Source organism: Hydra viridissima, unplaced genomic scaffold (assembly GCF_058129835.1).
Source record: "Hydra viridissima isolate aposymbiotic clone 2 unplaced genomic scaffold, HvirCarnegie_v1 scaffold_6, whole genome shotgun sequence".
In the NCBI taxonomy this organism is placed as follows: Eukaryota; Metazoa; Cnidaria; class Hydrozoa; order Anthoathecata; family Hydridae; genus Hydra; species Hydra viridissima.
The window spans coordinates 6181885-6199950 of NW_028324305.1; the positions used below are offsets into that span (position 1 = coordinate 6181885).

Consider the following 18066-nt stretch of genomic DNA (forward strand, 5'->3'; position numbering starts at 1 on the left):
AAAACACTATTACAGCTGATCTCAACCCTTTTGAACTGAAAGTTCGCTAACAGAGTCCGCCATCAAAGAAGGTTAAGTAGAATATCTCGAAAAATAGTTGGGGCAGTATATCAAATAAAATCAGAACCAATTTGGTGGCTCAAAAGTACAGAACTCGTCAAAAATGTAATAAAATCTAAGTAGGTTTTTTTGGATGAAAAATATTTCGACATTCGGTATTTAAATCTTACAACACCTTATTTTATTTCTGACATCATTTTTTATTTTGCAATCTTTAGACTTTTTTTTATTACAAAAATCAACTTAACTTGAACATATCTCTGTCTGAGTTTACAAACACCTTGCCATGAATTTTATTCATCAACTTTCATTTTCATAATCGTCTGACACTTTTGGCATCTTATGTTTATTTTGTTATTAGACAGTTTTGTGAGAGGTTTTTGTAGAATAGTAATTTTTACAAAGCAAGAAAATAAATTACGTTTGATGTTTTTTTGATAAGATTATAGATTGGCAATCTTTCCAGATTTATTGAGATAATGAAATATCTAAAATACTGATATCAGTGTTTTTTTTCTTAACTATGCTGTTTCTATATGATTGTAGTAATATTTTTTTAACTAAATTGCTTTTAGTAGCTACAAAGTTTTTTTTAAAAATTTTCCCCTGAGGAGTTTAAAGGACAGACCTCCATGATTTCTTAATAAAACGCAAGTATTTGATTCCACACTAATTGTTGGATCAGCGTGACATATTTTAAACTAGCATTAGTTTTTAGCCTTTTAAATATTGGTTATCCTTCTGAGTGTAGGTTCGTGATATATTTTATAAAATAACTAACTTTTTGCTGCAGTATCGATTACGAAATAAATGATTCTCCTACGTCGTTATCTGACTTACGGAGTTAAAAAGTATGAATGCATATTTAGGTGTTGATTCTTTAAATGCATCTTAAGTGTCTTTAGTTTTTTTTTATACCATCTTGTTATAATTTTGTAAAAGGCTGTGTATAAGTTCATTTTAAATATCTTAATGTTTTCGGTAAAATAATCTTTTTTAAATATCTAAAGCCAACGCTGAAGTAAAGGCAGTCTACTAATAACCTTTGAATAAATAAAAAAAGTAATTATAAAAACTAAAATTACCAGCCGTAATCGCTATCCAAGTTGTAAGAAAATTGAAACACAACTATAATAGGATTTTAATTTATGAATAGTGGATATCCATTGCGGTTTTATTTTTTTAAAATTCATGCTTTTAACAAATCTCAAATATATTTCATTCAAATCGCTTTTTACCTACCTTTTCTGATATTAAACTCAACCTTTATCATGCATTATAAAATTTTCTTATTAGAATTTTTTACATGGAGTTGGATGTTAAACTAGTGGTGCACCGAAAGTCTCATAACACACTATACAGATTTCCTTTTTTTTCTGACTATACTTGCGTTAAGGGGCTTTTTTTTAGAAATTTAAGGATTGTTCTTTTTCCTTTTAAAAAAATTTAAAATCATCAGGTATCTTCATGTCCTGTTTTTAAATAAACTTCTCACTAATCTTTTTTTGAAAAAACTTTTAACAAAAGTTACTGAAATGCAAAACATTTGCGTTCGTCTGTGAAGACATTGTGACATCATTGTTTGTATGGTATTAAATTAGCAAATCATTGATTTAAGAAAGATGTAAAACAAATTCTTTTAAATTATCTAAAATAAAAGTAATGAAAACAATAGAAAGTATTACAATAATCATTAACAAGTGTTTTAATAATTGTGTTGTAATATATATAGAAATAAAGTGCAATATAAAAATTTGTAATGCTTAAACGTACAACACGAACTTCCTAACAAGCAAGTAGAGTTTGTAAGCTTGATCTTTATTGCAGTTTATCAGTAGATAAAGATTAAGCATTCTAATATAGCATCTTGGTTAAATGGAATGATCCCAAATGATAAAAATCCATTTGTAAACATATTAGGGCATCAGATTATTTTATTGCTTCAGAAACCAGACATCTTACGTCTTTTATGATCATGGTTTCCGAGAATGATTTCTCATTAAAGAATCCTAAAACAACTCTAATGGATAAAAATTATATTGCAACTATGAGGAAAAGGAGAAGAATACTTAGTGACTTCTTCAACATTTCTCTCATTCGATCAATTGAACGGATAGATCAACATTAAGAAAAGAAAACCATGAGTTTGTAACTCGTGCACCAATTAAATAAAAAGCATGCATCACTAGGAATTTCAATAGCTGAAAAAACATCAATAGCACTGTAGAGAATTATAAACATCAGAGTCTCGGAATATGTACGTATGTACGATACTACCATCAATGATACTTCGAATTTAGTAGTTGAATGTTGTAAAAAATGACCGATCCAGTGACCACACGATACTTTCCGTACCTAGACTGATGTTTAGAATATTGCAATGTGCGGAAAATAAATAGTTGGATAGTAGGAATAATAGTTTAAGTCAACTGCTGTCATAAGTTTTAAGCGATGTCTAAATGTATTGTCAAGCATGTCTAAATGTCAAGAGTGGAAAGAGAGCATAAAAAAGAGGAAGAAGGAGAAGGAGGAGGAGAATAGATGTAGTAGGAGATGAATATGAGGAGAGAAGAGTTTTAAGGATTTTAAAGAGGATTTTAAGAAAAAAAGAATTTTAAGAGATTTTAAAGAAGATTGTGTGAGAAAAGAAGAAGTATCTCTTTTTTACTTCTTCTTTTCTAAAATAGAATATATTTTTAGTAAAGATAACATAGCTTGTCATCTCTATAAAAGAAAATGGTAAATTTAATAAAAATCTATACGTATAAAAATGAGAAGACCTAGAGAAGGTTATTTACAAAACTCTCTATTAAATTATATGTAAAACTAATATCTCATTAACAGATTTTTTCAAAAAGTCTGTTATCAACTGTCAAAACGGGAGGGGTTAATTTGCTATCATGTTAATTATCTCAAAAAGATTTTTTCTTCAAAACTTCGAAAGGTTTTTTTGAATGATTTTCTAGGCGGAGGAAAATGGAATGAGAGAAGGGATTCTAAAATAAGATATCTGTAACAAGACCTTTATTGATGATGATAAGAAAATGACATAGGTCTAGAATCTTTTGTCGCTAATCTTGATAAAAAAAAAGATCACAATAAGGTCAATAGATATAAGCTAAGAAACATTCGCAGAGGCTACTCAGGGGTGAAATAGATTACATAGGTTAAAGTGAATCTAGTCATCAAAACCAGCTAGTCATTCTAAGGCCAAACTCACACTGTAAAGGGTTGCGCTTTAAACTATATTCCCTACTCAACCGTAAGCTCGCTCCGGCTCGTTAAAAAAATGCCCCTTTTCGTCGACTTAATAAGCCTTTGTACACCAACAGAGCAGCTAACAGTTTTAGGCCTGCTTCTACGTTATCATTAAGCTCAACGAAAAAATAGCCAAACTTTTAACTTATAGCTTCAGTTTGTTTTTAGTCTTCGAGCTATTAGGGTAGGTTTTTATTTAGATTTTCTGCCGTAAAAAAGTCAGCTGTTTAATTTGTTCGTGAAAACAATGAGACTTGTGATAAATAACCTGTAAATATTTTATATTATAACAACAATTCGGATGCCCAATGGATTATTGGTCACTGCAAAGGTGGCTGAATCATTGGTCGCTGCAAAAATATTGAACTTCAAGGTACTTGTATGTCCCGATGCAAGGATCTCCAAAAACATCATTTGCAGCTTTCACGGTACAAGACATCTGGTTTTGGCATTTGCTTATTACGACATTGCGCGACGTCAACTCATTGTTGCAGTTTGTGTTGGAGAGGTTTGGCCCGCCAGTGCAGACATCACTAAGCTTTCTACCGTAATTGGCTGCTACTATTTGAATAGTTCCTTTTCCGTTGCAATCCAGTTTGAGGTCGAACCCTTCACAAGCTCTAGCTACAAGCACGATAGGGCGAACTGAAATATGGAAAGTATAAGACTGAACAAGTGTATTTAATACAGCGAGACTTACATTTCTACTGATCTAATTACAAAACAAAGTTTTCCTCGATCAGAAAACTCTTATCTAACACATGTTTATATCGTACTATGACCTTACCTCTTTTGCAACTAGCTGAACATCCGCACTGAGGTGAACTGACTACGCATTGATAACCAGGAGGGCACTTCATGTATCTGCATTGGGTTCTCAGACAAAATAAGAGCTTATCTGGAACTAAGTCTGGAATTGAAAACAAAACCAAAACTAATAGTGTTGACGGTTCTACGTAACTTATTTTTTGTTCAGACTCTTTAAATGTTATCTAAAAGAACGTGTATGCCTGAAAATCGACTTACCGCTGATCGATTGCGCAGCTTCCAGAAATGCTAGCAAAACGAGTACAGCTATTATTTTCATTTTCTTTTTTGCTATTGAAACCGAACTATTCTTTTCGGATTTTTAACGAAATTTCGGGAGGTGCTCCATTTTATATACTTTTTGTAAAACAAAAGACAAGCGTGTTTCTTTTGTTTCGCGGGAAGAAAACGTGTCAAGAAAAAAAAACTACAAAAAACTGTCTGCAAGACCGTCAATAATGCGTGGCAATAATTAATGTTAAATGACTTTTTACTTCATTTTTCTTCGAAGTTGATACTAATTGCATTTTCATACCCAATCCAATTACAAGCGTATGACTTAGTAGTAGCGATCGAAGGCATCCACGCAATCGTCTTAATCTTCAAGTAATCGCTAAGCATCCCACGCCTGTTCTGCATTTGGGAATAGCGTTGACATTTGTTAAAAGAACGTCAAATGTAGTACACTAATATGACGCTTTTGATCCAACGCAGTTTTTTTAATCAATCACCTTTTTTGTTTAATTATTTTTTTTTAAGTCGTAAAAAGAATGTTGTCATTTTGAGCTTAATACAATTTAAAACTGAAAAGTGTTTCATACAGAGCTAATTCGCGTAGAAACTACTCTTTAGCTTTTCTGCTCAAACGACATAAGTTTTAAAGGCGGGGCATAGTAGTTTTTTGTGTCAAAGGAACTTCGGCCAATATACCAGGATTAAAGCTCGTGAACTTTTAAATTTATATTTGTTAAAACTCTCAGGGAAAAAGCAGTAAGCCATTGGAGCGCCTTTTCTCTTACAAAATCCACTAAAGTTTGGAAAGATGGCTTTATAAACTTCACGCGTCAGAAAGCTTTTTTATTTAAAAATTCATTTTCATTTTACAATGGATTTTAAAGCACATCCATCTTTGATGAGCTTAGCAATTGATATCAAAGAAAGCTAAAAATATTTCAATGCTAATGTTTCTATGAACCGAAGTTTCTTACTTTTTTGGATGAGTACCTTATCTAATGTTTTAGTAACGTTTTTAGAATACCTAGTAAACTTCTTCAAAAGACTCCTTGCAAAGTCTCTTAACCTATAAGTAGTTAACTCTGTTTGCTTTAGAGGATGTGTAGCACTAAATTATCCTCCTTTTTGATATTAGTACGAAGTGCAAAAACCCGAATGATTTTGATGGTAAACTTTAATAGTTTAATGGTTCTGATCATCGTTGTTAAGATCGGTCTATAAAAACGTTTAGAAAGGTTTTTTATTTTCAAATTTTACTTTTTAAAGGTATTTGGAAAAGTTAACAAAAACGACTGTTTAAATGAGTTGACTCGTGTGAATCTAGAATCCAACTTTTTACTTTTTTTAAACTTAAGAAATAAGAACTTTTCAGCGAAGTATCATGAAAAACGCGTATGAGAAAGCCCTGACATAAATAACTTTCATTTGTGAGTGGTAAAACGAAGAGTGGGCTCTGCCAGAGATGATCCGGGTTGCTCATCAACATCAACAAACGAGCAAATTGTTTTTTAAGTGCAACAACCGGCTTTTCAAAACCGACAAATCAGCGTTCGAAAAAATATCTTTAGCGGCTGGGATTTAACAGGCTTCCGCCATAATATATTTACTAAGAAGAGTATTTTCTGATTACCATTATTTTTACAAATTCTGTTGTTTTTCTTACGTAATTGATAAACTGTAAATTTGCTACAGAAGAAGGTTTCAACTTTTTAGTTTTTTTTTTAGTAAAGAGCCACTTTCCTCATATAAACGTTGACTGAACGTAGTAAACAACTTAAACGGCCAATTTAAGAGACAGAAAAAAACTGCTTTGTTTTAGTTATGGTTTATTTAAAACATTTGACGAGGCAGTTTGCCTACGCATTTAGTATTTTGTTTCTTTTGCTGGCAATTATTCAAGTTTACATTTTCATACGTAAATAAGATAAGGAACACGGTCACGTTTCACGAATGAACTCGATATTTTCATTTCTTAGCTTTTGAATATATAAAAACTGTCGCCTTGTATTAAGTGGATGAAATGATGAAAACTTTGTATTGCTTGACTTGATAAGGATTTTTTTTTGTCTCAAACCTTGTCGAAATTTTTTCAGCCACTCTTAGAAATGAACTTTGAATTCATTTTGAGATTAATCGAATAACATAACCATGCCGCATTTGAATAGGTTGCTTTCGTCAGCAAATAACTTGTTTAGAGAGTTTTTAATGTAGTAAAGGATCATAGGCGTTGATTAGAAAAAAACAGAGGCGCAACTATTTAAAAGTATTTCAACACTTTAAGGCGCTCTACAACGGATCGAAAAAGAGTTTGCGAGGTAACCATATCCATATTCTACAGGTTGCCTATGTTCAATTAAATATAATTCCAGCCACTTATTAGAAGAACAAAAAATAAATTGAGCCAAATAATTGCTTAACTGTTAACATTTATATTTAGGGCTCAGAAACAAGTCGAAATAGTAACTGCAAGTCGATTTAATTGTTAAAGAAATCATAAACTAATTATTATAAAATTGAATTTAACGATGGAACTTAACATTGTTTTTCATCTCTTCCAATATGATCATTCTTTAAAGAGTTGTTTGATTCCGCTTCCAAACAGCTATTAGAAACAAAGCATATAAAATATATATATATAACTGTTTATACATATACAGTTGCATTATACAAAGCATTTCAATTATACAGACTAAAATAAAGTCATACTGACATTTTTATTTGAAAAAAATTAGTACTTCTTAATTAATTTGCCCCGAGGGCCGCAATCTGTTAGTTTTGTTTTAGTTTTTTAGTGAAAAATGTACCATTTTAATTGCAGATTTTGTCAGAAATTGTAGATTTTGTCAGAAATTAAAGAACATGGTTATCATGATCTGTATGTCTTAATAAAGGAATTATCCAAGTCTTTGAATAAAAATGGTTTAAAAATTGTTCGTCATCACTACTCAGTGCTAAAACGATTAATCAGCTTAAATTTTCTCCAATAGTTAAAAGCAGTCAATTGCATTGAAATTAATCTAAAACGAGTGTGTTGAGCAGTATTGGATATCTGAAGTAACTATTTTTTCAACGTCTCGGTGACGGGATATACAAAACTTGGGATATAAATATATATAGGTATATATAGGTATATATATATATATATATATATATATATATATATATATATATATATGTATATGTATTTATATATATAAAAATATACTATAAGGGCGAGAGTATCTATTCGCCCCCGTAATAATCCGTGATAATTTATTATTAGTATAAATTTTTTGGGGAGGGAGAGCACTGCCCTTGTTGCCCCCGTGGACTCGGCGCCTATGTATATATGTATATATATGTATATATATATATATATATATATACATATGCATATATATATATATGTATATATATATATATATATATATTTATATATATATATATAAAATATACTAAAACTATTATTAAAATTCAATTAGAAAACAAATTTTACTTTTTTTTAGACCATCTATTTTGAAATCAAAGTATATTACTACAAAGTATTAATCAACTTTGATTTCAAAATAGATGGTTTTGCTTTCTGTGTTATTCAACAACTTGCAAAAAGAATTAATGTTGCTCTTTACTTTGAGCAAACTTACGGAAATCGCTAGTTATAATATTGGTTTCTAAATTAAAATATTTGTCGTCTTTGTAGTAGAAAAAAGCATTTTGCCGTCATTGTTCTTGCAAAGTCTGATTATTTTTTATTAAATATAAAATAACAAACACTTCCATTAAATACCAAAGATGTTGCGTAATTAATGAAACTATTGGGGTTGCAATATATGAATGTTTTTCTAGATAACAGTTTATTACAACAAAAAGTTTGAAGCCGTTAGCAAGAACAAATAAATACTGGAACCCTCGAGCGGAGAAATTACATTGAGAAAAAAGAGTAATATGCTTAGTTAAGCGTTGAACATAATTCGCTAATCATCGGACATGATAAAAATATCAGATAAAAGTTCCATTTTAAGAATGTATATAAAAAAAGGCATAATTTTTCGAGCACTGACTTTTGCCTAATGGTAATTCCCCCCTCCCACCTGCCTTCCTTCCTTCTCCCTCAAGGTATATAGTAGTTAATATTATTAACTACTATCTACCTTTACTTTTTTTTTTCTTGAACCATAAGTAAGCCTTAACCACATTTAAAAATTAAATTTGGTTAATCAAGTAATAGAAGAGGTCTTTTCAAATCATTTTCAATTAAAACTGAAGCTCTTTTTTTAGTAGGTTGCTTTTGATGTTTTTAAAGGTTTTTCTAAAACGATTGCTCAGTCTTTCTTTTACTCTCATTTACTCTTCTGGCCTTCATAAAATGCGCAAATTTCTTTTCAGTTTGATCTTTTTGATATCAACAACTGTTGATATGTATCTAGCGCATCTTTCTCTTTTCCGGTTGCAACTTTTCAATTTAATTGATCAATTTTTTTAATTTATCATTTTTTCCAACAAATTTGAAGGCAATTAAAAGCAGGAATCATCTAATCGAATTAGTGCCTCAGTTTTTTTCCAAACTTCCTAAGCTTACCGAGAACATGTTTAAAAGTGTGATCTTTTGAAAAAAAATAGGTGATTAAAGCAAAATAATTTGTCCAATTCAGTAGAACCAAATAGCTAATCTTGAATCAAATAGCTATTTCTTTCTTATTATTTCAATAAAAAGATAGTGTTCGCCGAAGTTAAATAATATATGACATAATTTTTTACAACTTCAACTTATTTGAAGGCTGTTTTTAACATTTTAATTTTGTTTGTTAATATAAAATCCTTACTTTTTTTAAACATGAAATTTTGACATAAAACCAGATTTTTTTTTTTTTTCTTAATACAAATGAATTTCCATGGTAATTGCTTTTTGTGGTCAATTGTGCTCAAAACCATGCTCAACATACAAGTAAAGGCTCAACTTCATATACATATTTTTCAACAAAATAAGGACCTAAAAACTAACAAGTACCTTTTAAAAGGTACTTGTTAAATAAAATTTTATTCACTACGATCATATTCTCTAGCCATATTTCATGTAGCATACTTAGTGATGTTCAAACCGCTAGCGATGTATGGAATGACGGTTGTTTGCTTGTATTGGTTGAGTGACATGTGCAACAACACTCAATTTTTTTGTTGAGTGTTTGTTGTACATGTCGAATAGATAAGTTTTCAACATTTTGAGATAAAAGGAAGCATATTGTACTAAAAGGAAAAAAGAATGATTGAGTCCTACAAAGAGAATGCAGTGCCTTTCACAAAGAGGAAGTACTGCCATTCACAAAGAGAAAGCAGTGCCATTCAGAGAAATTGTACGTAGGTTAGGTAGATCATATAAAAAATTAATTAAAGGATCCAAATTATTGTGTCACGAAAAAACGGAAGCTGAAAATATCAAAGCTAACAGGCGAAGATAAGTGAAAGACTGTGAAACAAGCTTCAAGTTCCACCATAACAGCTTTTAAAGCTTTACACTCCCAATATAATTTGATCAAAAATGGTTTATGCAGAAAATCTAACTCCGACGCACAATGAGAGACGCATGGAATTGATATGTGTATATATATATATATATATATATATATATATATATATATATATATATATATATATATATATATATATATATATATTGTATTATATTATTATTATTGTTATTATTATTATTATCATTGTTATTATTATTTTTGTTGTTGTTAATATTATTATTATTATTATTATTATTATTATTATTATTATTATTATTATTATTATTATTATTATTATTATTATTATTATTATTATTATTATTATTATTATTATTATTATTATTATTATTATTATTATTATTATTACTATTATTATTATTATCATTATTATTATTATTATTATTATTATTATTATTATTATTATTATTATTATTATTATTATTATTATTATTATTATTATTATTGTTATTATTACTATTATTATTATCATTATTATTATTTTTATTATTATTATTATTATTATTATTATTATTATTATTATTATTATTATTATTATTATTATTATTATTATTATTATTATTATTATTATTATTATTATTATTATTGTTATTATTACTATTATTATTATCATTATTATTATTTTTATTATTATTATTATTATTATTATTGTTATTATTACTATTATTATTATCATTATTATTATTTTTATTATTATTATTATTATTATTATTATTATTATTATTATTATTATTATTATTATTATTATTATTATTATTATTATTATTATTATTATTTTTATTATTATTATTATTTTTATTATTATTATTATAATTATAATTATTTTTATCATAATATAATTCCTACAGAAATGCTTAATGTTTAATGTTTAACGTCGTTTCGTCATTAGTTACTAGGCTTTGAAAGAGCGCGTTCTCTAAATGCACGCGGCCATTGGAGAAAGATCTCTTAAGCGAGTTAAAGCTTTTTTCCTTTTGGAATTTAATTATTAGTTTAGATATTATTACATAAAGAATCATATTAAGATAAATAATCGTTGTTAAGATCATATTATAGTTGAAGTATTTATATAAAAAATAGTTATATACACAATTTTTTTAGATTAAGTAGAAAGGATTTAAATTTTTATTAGAAAAAGTAGAAAGGATTTTAATTTTTTAAATCCTTTATATTCTGTTTGTTTTAGTTTTACTTTTAGCAGTTTTATTTTTACTAGCAAAAAGCAACCCGTAATACGGTTTATGGTCGGTCTGTTACTTGATTTATAGTATTTTATTTTTTAGAAGGAAAATAGAGGTATAGATGTTATTTAAAGTTATACTAATGCTATTTTCATAAAATGGTTATTACTACTTTGAAATATCTGTGATGCTATTAACTATTTTTGTTCTTTTTTAGAAAATTTAGAAAAATAAATTAAAATTTTGTGCCAACACTGACAACGCATGTCACATGTTAATGTATGTAAAGGTTAAATTTTGTTATGAAGATTACAGTTCTTATGAGAAAAAAAAGAAGGTAAAGAGAGTTGTTTGTAAATATATATTTTGTATCTTTTTAAATTTTCTTGCGTCATTTTTAGAATTTTTGTTTGCACACGTTTATTGTTTGCATATATGCTTTTTTGATATGTTTGTGTGTGTGAATAAGTGCTTTATAGTTGTTTTATCAATGTGTTTTTATAATAATGTAAAGTGTTTTTTTACTGTTTGTGTATGTGTTAATATGTGTTACATAATTGTTTTAAAAATGTGTTTAAATATGTATATAAGGTATTTATTTGTTTTAGTATATATTTAACCTTAGATACATATTTAAACACATTTATTGTGCTTATAGTTTGTACATATGTTTATATTATGTTCTTTCCGTGTTTTTAAAGTGCTGTGACTTGGTAAACATATACCTGAAAATCAATTATTGTATTTTAGAGAAGGAGCAGAGCATATGGCTTTAGATCGTGCAGCTCAGCGTGATATGCACCTAATGGCATGGTTTAAGTTAAATACTGAAAACGAAAGAGCATATTGCTATCACTTTATATTTGATGATAAACATTTTAAATGGAAGGTTAGATAAAGGGGTGGTAATAAGGTGATAGTAAGAATGTATAAAGTTAATCCAACTGGAGAATTGTTTTTTCTTAGACTGTTACTTTTACAAGCAAAATGAGCAATATCTTGGGAGGATGTGCATACTGTTAATGGTATTGTCCTTGAAACGTTTCGTGAAGCATGTGTTTTGAAAGGCCTGTTGCAAGATGACACTGAATGGCAGAATACTCTTTCTGAGGCGGTTTTAACACATATGCCAAAGAAAATTAGACAGTTTTTTTCAATTATTTTGACCTTTTGTGAACCTGACAATCCTTTACATCTCTGGAATACATGCAAAGCTTTTATGATGGAAGATTTCATTCACCACTCAGTCCCACTTCTAATAGCTGAACAAGCTACTCTTCATCAAATTGAAAAGATTATTAATCAAATGTGTTATATAAAACAATATTTGTTTATAGTTGTATATATGTTTAAATTATGTTGTTTCCATGTTTTCAAAGTGGTGTGATTTGGCATTATGTTGAGCAAGATTGATAAACTTGCCAGCCAAGCGATGTACTTATAGCAGAGTTGTGACTTGGCAGCATTTAGTGCCAGGCGGAGTTGCTTTGGAGCTAGGTTGTGTTGTCTAGCCTTTGTTGTGTTGTCAACCTGCTTAGGTTGTGTTGTCAACCTGCTTTGGAGCTAGGTTGTGTTGTCTAGCCTTTTTTAATTATTCTCCAAAAAAAAATATAATAATGTCTGTTAATGTTTAGCGTAATGTGTATGAGAGTATGCAACCTTGATCTTTAAATCTAGGATGTTTTCATGTCCTAAATTTGAAGTAATTGAATAACTAATATTGAACATAAAAACAAATATACTTTTATGTATTTATATGTTTAGTAAAAAGATAGATATAGTTAACTTTAAATTGGTTTTCTAATTTTGCCTTTCATATTTTAATTTGGTTTGTTATCTTCACTGGATTTTAGGATCAAGGATGTAAATATTCTATTGTTATGTTATTGTTGTGATGTTTTGTGTTGGTATTCATTTTTAACAATAGACACCTTCATGTTGGTGACTATTGTAAAAAATGAATTATAGGTTGTTTCATTATAGGTACTTACTGCTTTTATTTATTTACTGAAAGCCAAGACAACATTATGCTAAAAATGCAATTTATATCTTAAATTGGTTTTTTTATATAAATATATATAGTATTTTTAATCCTTTTGTACTTCGAAACAGATTTTATTGTTACATTTTCGATAAATGTTTATATTAACTGCCATGTCAAAATAGGTTACTATAAATAGGTAAATCGATTTTCAGTTTTTATGTGGTGTTTTATTTTTGTTTTTTTTTTTGTTGTTGTAATTATAGTATCATAATTCCTGATTACCTTTTATTGTAAATTTTGGTCAGTTAAAATGATATAAATGTATGCAATTAGGTCAATTTTTTTAAAGTTTTCTCTATTTTAAGCCTAATAATTTGCTGTACGTAATTTAGGGAGTCTTTTTAAATGGGTGGTTAATATTGTAGTTTAGCGCATTTTTCAAATATCGAGTTACTTAAATTTTATAAGATTTTTAACTATTTAATTAGCTTAGTTTGCATTTGCAACACTTTTGAGGAAAGAAAAAATTTTTATATATGTTAAATTCTTATAAATATTAAAAAAAGAAAATTCTTATACACGTAAATCATTGTTTTACATTTCATTATTCTGGTAAAAGGTCTTCATCAAAAACTTGACTACTCTTAATAAAAATAACTATTCTCCTGACCACCATTAAGGCAAAAACGGGGAAGGGAGGTCCTTTATTAGTGTCAAAATATTTACAGTATCGGACAAAACATGGTGGACAAACTCAAATTTAGAACAAAAGTTGATCAAAAACTAAAAAAAACTAGTAAAACAATTGAACATATTATTTTTTATGTAGTTTATTATGTTGTTAACAAAACTTAAAACTTTTAAATCATACTAAAAATCACTAAAAAAGTTTTAAAACACATTTTCCCTAACAAACTACATTTTTCTTTGGACAAAACAAGGTGGACATTCAAAAAATCGACTGAAAATTCAAAAAAATTCAAAAATTAACTTATCATTTTTCAAAAAACTTCAAAAGTTAACTTAATATTTGATAGGACCTCCTTTACTTTTAATTACTTTTTTCATTCTTCGGGGCATAGACACAATTAATGAGTCAACAATTCTCATATCAATCTCTCGCCAGGCCTTCTCGATTTGTTCAAATAATTCCTCACTGGTCTTCACATTTGCACGCTCAATCTTATTGTCAATTATTTCCCACAAATTTTCGATGGGATTCAAGTCAGAGCTTTGTGCAGGCCACTCCATTATGGTGATATTCTTGTCCTTGAACCATTGTTTTACAATTTTTGACATATGTTTGTTGAAAAATCCATTTTAGGGGCATCTCCCATTCAGCATGTGGTAACATAACATCTTCCATTATATCTTTGTAAACAGAGCGGTCCATAATTCCATCAATTTTGTGAATAGGACCAGTTCCTAGTGCTGATAAACATCCCCAAACCATAGCAGACGTTCCATGCTTAACACTCTTCTTGGTATATTTAGTATTGAATCTGGTGTTCTTTGGTCTCCAGACTCGCTTCTTGCCGTCGCTTCCAAAATGGTTATATTTTGATTCATCACTAAAAATGTTTTTCCACTGGTCTGCAGTCCAATTTTGGTGTGCTTTGGCAAACGCAAGTCTTAGCTTTCTTTTTTTAAAGGAAGTTAGCTGTTTCTTGGCAGGCATTCGAGAAAACAATTTTGCTTCGTTAGCTCTTCGTCGCACAGTGCGATTAGAGATTTGTAGTTCAAGTTTTTCGGTTAATTTTGTGGATGACAAAGATGAATCTTTTTTAAGCTCTTTAACAGTTATTCCATCTAGTCTTTGTGATGTTTTTCTTGGACGTCCGCCCCGATGGTTTGTTTTATAGCAGTCACGAGATCCATATGATTTGACAGTTTTGCTTACAGTCGATTTAGCTATACTATATTTTCTACAAATTTCAGCTTGACGTTTTCCGCTTTTAAAATCTTTAATAATATTTTCACGTAAAACACTTCCTAATTTGTCGTAAGCCATTTTAAGTTGCAATTTACCCCATATATCACGAGTTAAATCTATTTTTAGTTTAATTGAAAAAATAATTGGCCAGACGTCCCAAAATCTATTTTATTATTTTAGAGTAATGTTATGATAAAAGTGAAAACAAAAGAATGCGGTAAATTGAATAAAGACAATGAAATCTTATAAAAAAAGCTTCGTTTTGATTTGTCCACCTTGTTTTGTCCAAGGAAAAATGTAGTTTGTTGAGAAAAATGTGTTATAAATTTTTTTTGTGATTCTTAGTATGATTCAAACGTTTTAAATTTTGTTAAGAACATAATAAACTATTTAAAAATTAATATATACAATTGTTTTACTAGTTCTTTTTAGCTTTTGATCAACTTTTGTTCTAAATTTGAGTTTGTCCACCATGTTTTGTCCGATACTGTAAGAGAATTAAATTTCGAGTAACAAAAGGAATTTTTAGTAAATGGTAGTAAATTACCGTTTACTTAAAGCTATTGAAACAGAGGACATATATAAAAATGTTCAGATTAGTGCCATATATAGCAATGGTCAGTTATTTTTAAATTTATTTGGTTGTGTGCATTTAACGTTTTAAAGACTATTTCCTGTTTTAAAGAAAAATGTATCAAGGGGATACCAAAAAATTAATAAATCATGTATAATTTACGTTCGCTTAATATTAATCTTATTAATTAAAGTTCATGTTATAAAAAATATAACAAGAATATAGCCTTACTTTTTCGTCAATTTAAAGCATGATAAAGTGTTATTATTTTGTGTTAGTAACTAAAAACATATTGTGTTGAACTTAGTATTGAGGAAAATGGTTCTGCCTTACACTGATATGATCTGTCAGTTGTAAATTACTCAATGTTAAATAATTGGTAAATTATTTTACCTCCGCATACTTTTTATTTTAATTTTACAGATGGTTCAATTTTTTTAATTTGAAGGGGTTTTTCTAAAAGGTTATTAGTTAAGGTTTCGCAACTTTAAATTGTGGAAAACAGCCACTATAAATTAACAGACCGACCATAACCCGTATTACGGGTTGCTTATTGCTAGTTATTATTATTATTATCATTATTATTATTATTATTATTATTATTATTATTATTATTATTATTATTAGCTAGGTTTATATAACATTACTTTGAGTTTCACGCAATAGCGATCATCAGATGTTTTAAACCGTAAAAAAAACAACGTAACGACCGGTTTTACGGTTTATAACATCTGATATATAACATCCTATATATTTTATAGCTTAACTGAGAATAAATTTTTCCTTAAAAAAAATTTTTTTTTAAAAAAGCAATAGTGTTGCATAAGTTTGTTATATAACTTATGATACCTTTCATGCAATACTTCCGTTCTATTTTTAATGTTAAAGAATTATCTTTGATATGAATGCACCTATTTAAAAAAGGGTTTGTTACAATTCAGAAAATTTATTGTATACGTCGTTCACGACTATTATTATTGCGCAAAAGTAATAACATTTCTTAATAACAGAACGTGTATTCTCGACTAATTTGTGAATAAAATAGCACTGTAATTTATAAAAACCTAACTTCTTTAACTATTCGTAACTTACTATAAATTTTGAAACGAATATAATTCCCGTCAATAAACGTTATCAATGCTGTTAATATTGATTTTACAATTTTATTATTGATCATGTTTTAAATTCATCTATATCCAAGTATTCATAAAATAGGATCAGGCACAACTTTTGAATTAGTATAACTAACTTTTTCCACCAACCATAATTTAAATAACTTACCGTAGTGTGACCTAACAAAGTCCTATGCTTTAAGAAAGTCCTAATCTAAGAAATGACAAATTTCGCATATATATAATAAACATTTGGGGAAAATAAATTAGTAATTTTAACTAGATATCTAGTTAGTTAAAATAACTAAATTTTTTTTTTCTAGATTTTTTATTTTACATATACAAAGTTGGTCATTTTTTAAATTAGGACTTTCTTAAAGCATAGGACTTTGTTATGTCATACCACGGTAGTCCTTTTTTTTTTTTTTTTTTAGCAACCGGATTTGTAATAAGTTCTTAACTAATCAACGAAGTTTTAATTAAACCAATATACTCGTTTAAGTTCCGAAAACAATTTCATAAATTACAAAGAGTAAGTTTTACAGTAATAGAAAACAATTTTTTGCGCTAAAAACGTTTAAAAAATTCATATTATGATCAAAAAGATATGTTGAACTTAACTAAAGAAGAAAGTAAAATTGCTATTTAATAATTTTACGGTTTACCGCTGAAAAATTTTTATCTGCCTAATTTTTCTGAAATCTATTTAAATTTTGCTTAAGTAGAATTTCATTTTAATAGAAGATTAATCTATATATAGAGCTGTTTTAGATTAGCTGTTTTTTTAGATAAGATGTGATTATTTTTATTTTCGGGATCTGGAAACCAAACAGCATAACTTAATTGCAATGAGGAAATCGATAACAAAATCAATGACAAAACCATAAGTAAAAAGATAAAATTAGAACTTTGATCGTAGTAACAAAGCATATTGCAATTATTATTGCATTTACTTGCAAAATCACTTGCTTTTGTTTACATAATTGCTTATTTGCATAATTACGGTATCTTAAACCTAAGATCTCACATTTAAAATATCCTTCTAAATCTAATAAAGTCCTTCCACCAAATACAAAATGGCTCCCAGTGATTTGTGATTTATGACCATAGGCCCAGTTTAAGTTATAAGTATTAAATATTTAAAATAACGAATATTCACAAATACTTTAAATCTATTTGAAATTCCCGATCTCACTGCTTTTGGCAACATTACTATTTTGAAAATAAAATCAAAGGAGTATGAAGCTGATGAATTCATTCCAGAGAAAATACAGTAATATTTTTTGAGATTGCCAAAAACCGAGAAGTTACGCAATCGGAATTTGGTATTTTTATCGGAAAGTCTGGTGCTTTTTTTGTTTACAGTATAATTGCACTTAATTTCTTAATTTTTTTGTAATTATCAGATATTACTGAGCA

General features: G+C 28.2%; 2 protein-coding genes across 2 annotated transcripts in view; one reads left to right on the plus strand and one right to left on the minus strand.

The window, feature by feature from the left end:
- LOC145202604 (uncharacterized) overlaps positions 1–18066 on the plus strand; it is a 66183-nt gene that overhangs the window by 10287 nt on the left and 37830 nt on the right. The gene's annotated exons all lie outside the window — the stretch shown is intronic.
- LOC149886780 (L-rhamnose-binding lectin ELEL-1-like) lies at positions 3579–4605 on the minus strand. The gene is made up of 3 exons (XM_090091232.1): positions 4345–4605; positions 4106–4228; positions 3579–3963 (listed from the first exon to the last, which is right to left on the minus strand). The coding sequence occupies exons 1-3, from the start codon at positions 4403–4405 to the stop codon at positions 3659–3661; spliced, it is 489 nt and encodes a 162-aa protein (XP_089947358.1). The 5' UTR covers positions 4406–4605; the 3' UTR covers positions 3579–3658.

What these genes read in the sequence shown, in the direction of transcription:
- LOC149886780 (XM_090091232.1), bottom strand. Translation starts at nt 4,405, where the DNA reads ATGAAAATAATAGCTGTACTCGTTTTGCTAGCATTTCTGGAAGCTGCG. An exon ending in AGCTGCGCAATCGATCAGCG is followed by an intron (nt 4,229 to 4,344) that starts GTAAGTCGATTT and finishes TTTCAATTCCAG; the next exon opens with ACTTAGTTCCAGATAAGCTC. An exon ending in TTCAGCTAGTTGCAAAAGAG is followed by an intron (nt 3,964 to 4,105) that starts GTAAGGTCATAG and finishes TCCATATTTCAG; the next exon opens with TTCGCCCTATCGTGCTTGTA.